General features: G+C 38.2%; 1 protein-coding gene across 2 annotated transcripts; it reads right to left on the reverse strand.

The window, feature by feature from the left end:
• Positions 1–200: 200 nt before the first annotated feature.
• LOC110958604 (probable E3 ubiquitin-protein ligase DTX3) lies at positions 201–6,510 on the reverse strand. 2 transcript variants are annotated; one of them, XM_022205213.2, is made up of 4 exons: positions 6,155–6,510; positions 4,244–4,461; positions 2,928–3,009; positions 201–1,461 (listed from the first exon to the last, which is right to left on the reverse strand). In XM_022205213.2, the coding sequence occupies exons 1-3, from the start codon at positions 6,443–6,445 to the stop codon at positions 2,931–2,933; spliced, it is 588 nt and encodes a 195-aa protein (XP_022060905.1). In that variant the 5' UTR covers positions 6,446–6,510; the 3' UTR covers positions 201–1,461; positions 2,928–2,930. The 2 variants fall into 2 exon arrangements, with proteins under 2 accessions (XP_022060905.1, XP_051805103.1); XM_051949143.1 differs by having other exon boundaries at positions 201–3,009; positions 6,155–6,509.
• Positions 6,511–6,820: the final 310 nt, after the last annotated feature.

Below are 6,820 nucleotides of genomic sequence, written 5' to 3' on the forward strand. Positions count from 1 at the left end.
ATACATATTTATAGCTCTGCTTGCATCTCTGTGATTCTTTGCCCCTTATTCCCCAGATGTCCAGATGGACCAGATGGACTGTCAAAGAAGGGAAATACCTGCAGAGAGGGCCTCAGAATCATTAATTTTTAATTTAAAATCCTGACCAAAACCCTCGCGGAAAAGTTAGAGCGCGAACAAAAAAACCCACAGAGTCTGTGTAATTTCACTTGAGTTTAATCGAGAATATGATTTGCATTTTAACAATAATGCCTGAAGGAAGACTGTCTACAGAATGATTTTTTTATGGAAACAATCCTGAAGAATTCACATGGAATATTTGATGCTCAAATGTAGGTTACATCCACTGAACTGAAAGTACATTTTGTCGCGGGCATGCTTATTGTATTTACTCTCCAATTTGAACAACTGTATCACTGTTTTCTTTGTCTTTCTCACGTTCAGCTACACAATTTAACAATTTCCTAATTTGCATATAGTAGAAAATGACAATATCTGCAAATGTGTGCTGAAATAGTCGTCCATTTACACAGCACGGCACAAAGGGAAATAACTCGCATAATGAACAGACAGTTAATAGAAAACTGATGGAAAGATGGATGATGATGAGAAATGGATGGATTTCAGTGATTATTTATGGCAGGAAACATGAGATAGGAGGAGGGGGGTGGTAAGTTTGAGCAGATGGGTCCTGGTCTGCTTTGTGAGAGCAGCAGATGCCCTGAGATCCTAGGCCACAGAAATGCCCCCAGACGCTAACGCCAGAGTGCTAAAGAGGCCAAACCTGGTAAGTCTGCCTCGTCACATGTGCACTCTTCACGACAGAAATATAGGTTAAAGGTATTTCCTCATCCGATAACTCCACAGTTGCCCCTGAGAAAAAAGATCAGACGGATATGATGCACGTTCAGTCGTAACAGGAAATGGGTGCAGGTCAGTGAGACGGAGCTTAAGCCTTCACTGCTGCAGGAAAACAGGTCTGAGACAACAGGACGTCTTTAGTTTGCTGTATTTCTAGTGATGGCTGGGGCACTTGTTACACATTTAACATCTGAGTACAGACAGCTCTGTAACCTGCACAATAGCTCAGATGAGAAAGGAGCCTTGAACTCTTGGGTCTTAAATCTTTAAACTGCTCCTCCAAATCTAAAAATAGCCACTGAGCTTTGACAGTATTTACACTGCCATCAGTAAAACCAGAGATTATCAAGTCAGTGTGGTCAAACACAATGTGGCCTTCCTATGTTACATATGTGAGCCGCTAATGCTGCCGCTGCTAAAACTGCCCCGAGCACCATAGAAACACATGACTCATCATCTGTAGCAGATGCTCTGCTCCTCTCGCTGACTTTGGGCGATGGGGTTTGGGAGGTGCTGCAGGACTGAGGGTTTGTGATGATGATGGAGCTGCATACCGAGCAGACGCCATCACACAGGCTTCTCTGAGGGGAGCATCACCCTCTAGTGGAGCAGAGGGGTAAAAGGCAACAATATCAGACATTTTTAGACTCAATTAAATGGCTGGACAAGCGAATTCACAGGACTCCTGGTCCTCCTTTAGTTTGACACATTCTTTAGTTCCAAAGTTTGACAGATATCTTATGAAGACACAAAATAAATGAGTGTATACTATGATTAGCCATCAGACTGAAGATATTCTGTCAACAAATCTTTTGAAAACACAAAATCTGACAATGTTCTATGTGCATGTCTGAGCCCCAAACTGGATATATATATATATATATATATATATATATATATATATATTTAAATTGTAACAATACATTTTTTCAGTAAATAAGAAAATCTAAAAAAAAAAAAAGATCATTTGGGTTAATTTCAAAACAAACTACAATGATCTTGTTCAATGTAACAAATCAACACTCCACCCACTGACGCGTTTTAAACACAGGAATAAGCTATATATTGTATGGGTTTTGACTACACAGCCAAAACTTGACACTCTGTTACTAGTTTGTGTTTTCGTGCGATTTGTTGACAATAAAAAAAAAAAATCTGTTACCACCACAATTATCCTAATACATGACCTAAAACAATGTCACACCATTGTTTCTCACTTCTCTTCCTAAACATACACTACCGTTCAAAAGTTTGGGGTCACTTAGAAATGTCCTTATTGTTGTAAGAAAAGATGGTTTTTTTGCAGTGACGATAACATTAAATTAATCATTAATACAGTCTAGACATTGTTAATGTGGTAAATGTCTATTCTAGTTGGAAACGGCTGATTTCTAATGAAGTATCTCCATTGGGGTACAGAGGAACATTTCCAGCAACCATCACTCCTGTGTTCTAATGCTACATTGTGTTAGCTAATGGTGTTGAAAGGCTAACTGATGGTTAGAAGACTTTTGTACATTTATGTTAGCACATGAATAAAAGCGTGAGTTTTCATGGAGAACATGAAAATGTCTGGGTGACTCCAAACTTCTGAACGGTAGTGTGCATACATACATAAATACTATATATTATACATGCATATCTTCAAATGTATTCACTCAATGTCAGCTTTAGTTGGAGTCCAACATTAACAGAACTAGCCCTATGTTGATGCAAACATCTATACCAGTTATTTTCTAAAATGTGCTACAGCTAAACAACGGGATGTGGAACAATTATGTGAGTGAAATCTAACGGTCAGCAGCAAAACATTTTATTAAAAAAAGCACTGAACTGTAAGCCTTGTTTCGTAGTTTAAATAAGGACTGACTGTGTTTAAAGCAGCTTTTGCATAGTCAGGTAATAGGCAAAACATGTGTGGGACACCTCCATCCCTCATGCCATTGAGCCACTTAACAAAAAAAATTATTCAAGTGTCAGTGATTAAGATTCCACAAAAAGTGCAGACTGCAAATAAGGATCTCTGTAACAATACACAGTATTAAATCTGTTAAGGACGTGTTCACCTGTCAGTCATCTTCTGTCACTCCTTTAAGACGAAGCTCCTCTTGAACCCTGGACAAGTAATCTGGATCTGGATATCCAAAACTGTGATGGAAAGAAGCAAACACAACATGTAGTGAATGATTCTTTAGATCAGGAAAACAGATTTCTTATAGCTGGGTCAATATACAATTGCTGGACTTTTTGTAACACAGTTGACATTTTTGCTGTTTTCAGGACGAAAATCAACATGGCCCGAAGAAAGATTCTTCTAAAATATTATATATACAATTGGGTGAAATTGAAATTGACAGTTTTTAAAAAGATATTGTAGTAAACTTGTTGACATGCCATAAATCCACACTTGACTCACACACTACTTTATATTAAATAACTAAGAAAGCCTTGGAGTCTTTTCTTCAGGAGGAAATGACATCATGTGGAGCAGGTCATGTGATCTGGAATCAACACACTTCCTTGAGAGGTGTTTTTGTAATGGGGAACTTAGTTGAAAGTGATTTCTAGGACGCAGATACAATTTATTTTCCATCTAAAATTTGATATACTGCCAAAAAACAAATATGTCATGATACTCTAGATCAAGAAAATCAGATTTCTTATTAGCTATGCCTGCCTGCTTTGTAAAAATATATCTGATAAAACTGATTCTGATAAAGGTGAACACAAAACTTAATCATATTCCTTGATCGCAAACCAAAAACAGAGACTTAAAACAGTGTTTGCTCGACATGAACAATGTGACATTCCAGCTGACACCAGGTGCATTTTAGGGATTTCCTATAGATATTAATCTTTGTGCTTTGCATTTTCTAGAATTCAGCCTTACATGCCCCTTGATTCACACAATAGTATCAGGGCTCTGAGGACGACAGTATCAACCTTTCAGTAGGTTCACCACTTGGGTGCAGACTGAAATATATCTTTAACAACTGGACTTTTAACTCTGGTGATCCCTGAGTTTCCTTCTATTTGTTTTACCATCAAACCTATGACTATCCTGTCAGTTGTGCTTTGTGTTCAGTGATGATAAGCAAAAGTTAGCATGCTGGCTAACTAAACTACATGGCAAATGCTATACCTGCAAAAGATCAGTATGCTACCACCTATCAGAGTGTATATTCACTTGTGTAAGACTAGTACAGCGTCACAGAGCTGCTAACATGGCTACAGACTATTTGTATTGACTGTCTATACATATTATTAGTCGCTTCATCTATACCTGCTTTTAGTGTTTTTCACTCACTTATTAAAAACCGTATCTTATTAGATTGTGGTTCAATTGGGACACAACAGCTGGACTTTATTAAATGTGTATTACCACTGTGGTCCGCCTTCCATGCTGGTCTTGTGGTGAATGTCGTTCCAGGTGATGACGTTGTTGAGGCCCGTGGTGACGGATCGTCCGACGGTGAAGATGAGTCTCCGGTCGAAGGCTTTCCTCAGCAGCTTCAGGACTTTCTCTCCCTCCTCACTGGCTGGCAGGAAGGCGGTACGAGAGGTCCTGCTGTACCTCACCCCCGGGTTTGGGTGCTCAGGCTGTAATGCAGTAAACGACAACATATTAGGATAAGCCTTTATTGAGCCCACAGTGGCGGAATTTACAGTGCTACTGCAGACATTGGAAACATTAAGAAAATGAAGTACAAAATAAAAACGATCCAAAACAAACCAAGATATACTTAAGTACTAAATAGAAATAACATTCTTGCACATGCCAGTGGTATTGCATAGATTCTTACATAAATGGAAATATTAGTAATATACACTGATATACGATAGTGGCCCATTTATGACAAGTCTTACATGTGAATGAAAATTGTCCCTTTAGGAACTGTGGACACTTAAGATTCACTACCAAGATAGAATGTGTTCGTAAAACAACATATGTGTTTTATAGATTAGGAGGTAGAGCTCATTCTCACATCTCCCTTTAAGGAGTTACACGAGGATCGGGGTAGTTTCTAAAGTCACAATTAGAGAGAAAAACTGATTTTGAAGTATTTAGTCATACAAGAAACATTTTCACAACAGCAAAAATCACAGCCCATCTCTCGCTGTCCTTTCCTTACAAACATCTAACTTCCCTCCTTTGTTGTTTTTGAGCTTTTTTGAGTACTGAGTGCATCCAAAATGAAAATCAGCCCTTAGTTTGTTACATTTACTTTGGTCTGCTTTGCTCATCTGATTCCAGCAAGAAAAATGCTCTAAAATTATCTGTAAATAAAATTGCTGCCACATACTAAGAGTACAATAATGAAATGAAAATAATGATCTCATTAATCAAATGGCCTTAATCTATCTGCAGCAAATCTGATATATAAATGTTTCAGAGTTATTTTTTTTCCCTTTCTCTTTCATTTTGAGTGCATGACTTGGTGAATTTGCTTTTTTCACTGAACTGAATGCGTTTGCATTTGAAATGTCGATCGGACAAGACAAATCGTTTGAAGATGGCTCTTTGGGTGCAATTTGTATGATTAATGACTTAATCAATAAAATCTAAATAAATTAATCAGAAATGACAGCAGTCATTAGTTGCATCCCCAGCTGGGACAAATAGCGCATCTCTTAGGCTTTGACTTATGCTAGATAATTATGTCATAGCAAAATGTCTGGTCATACGTTATAACAAATGAAGAAAAAACAATTTTAAACAAGTAAATGAATTTGCACAGCTTAGTTGTGGTGTGAATAATAAAACAGATGATCTTTCAACTAACTTATCAGTACATAACTAAAGAAATATTGTTGTCAGAAAGGAGGGTATGTTATATTCCTGCAGATTTTTTAAAACTGTATTTTAGATATCAAGTTATGGATGGAAAAAAATTTTCTACAGCTCGATTAGGACAAAAATGCACTGCAGCACTGACACTAAACTCATGTCAGCAGGTGGAGAAATCTTTAACTCAAATCAAGAATGCATTATATTATCAGAGGAACATTGTTAGGGTGTAATAATAATTATTGTTGTTGTTATTATTATTATGGCAGGTATATGCATGGACTGACAGTCATTTTATGATATATCATCCAGGTGTTTTTAGTGCTTCCATGCCTTAGATTGTATTCTTATACAGTCTATGGTCCACATAGGGCAATAAGCTGATGTGATTAAAAGCAGACAACAGCGTCCTCTGATGGACAAATAAACACCTAACAGCGGCGGAAACATGCAGCGCTGTGGCACTCTCCTCTGATATGTACATGTGTTTCCTGTCAGTCTCACCCCTTGTATCCCTGGTGGGAAAGAGTACTGTATGATAATAGATCCGCAGCCCTCAAAGCCCGGTACACTCTGCCAGCTGCGGGTCACCAGCATCACTCCCTCCGGCTGAGTCCCCGTGAAAACCCCGTGGTAGGTGTTGCATATCGGACAGGCGGGTTTCGACCGGAACAACGTGTCGATGCACTCGGAGCAAAAAGAATGAAGGCACTTGAGCGTTTTCTTCTCCTTAATTCTGTCCAGGCAGATGGCACAGTCCTCCGCCGAGCTGTTTTTCCGAGTTTCTTCCATCATTGTCGGCTGACAAGTTTCTCTTCCGTGTGTGGACGCAGAGGCGGCGTCACGGAGGTCAGCTGCTCGTGTCGGTCTACGTCCGCTGATTGGTTTGATTTAAGTTTTATAACCTTTTACATGTAAATTCATGTTCCCGGCATGAGTTTAAAGTTCTTTTCAGGTATGTTGATGTATTATTTTCTCTGCATCATATAAAAAGCCTCTGTTTTCTTGATATTTTCCTTATTAGTAAGGCTTTGCAAATACAAACTTTTTTAGTGTCTTGAGAGGTATATTAATTTGCACAAAAATAAATACTTATTTTTATAATATGTTGAAGTTTAAGAGTAGGACTTTTTTTAAAAAAAAATTCTCACTACTGTTATATGTCTGATA

The sequence above is a fragment of the Acanthochromis polyacanthus genome, chromosome 6 (genome assembly GCF_021347895.1).
Source record: "Acanthochromis polyacanthus isolate Apoly-LR-REF ecotype Palm Island chromosome 6, KAUST_Apoly_ChrSc, whole genome shotgun sequence".
NCBI classification, from domain to species: domain Eukaryota; kingdom Metazoa; phylum Chordata; class Actinopteri; family Pomacentridae; genus Acanthochromis; species Acanthochromis polyacanthus.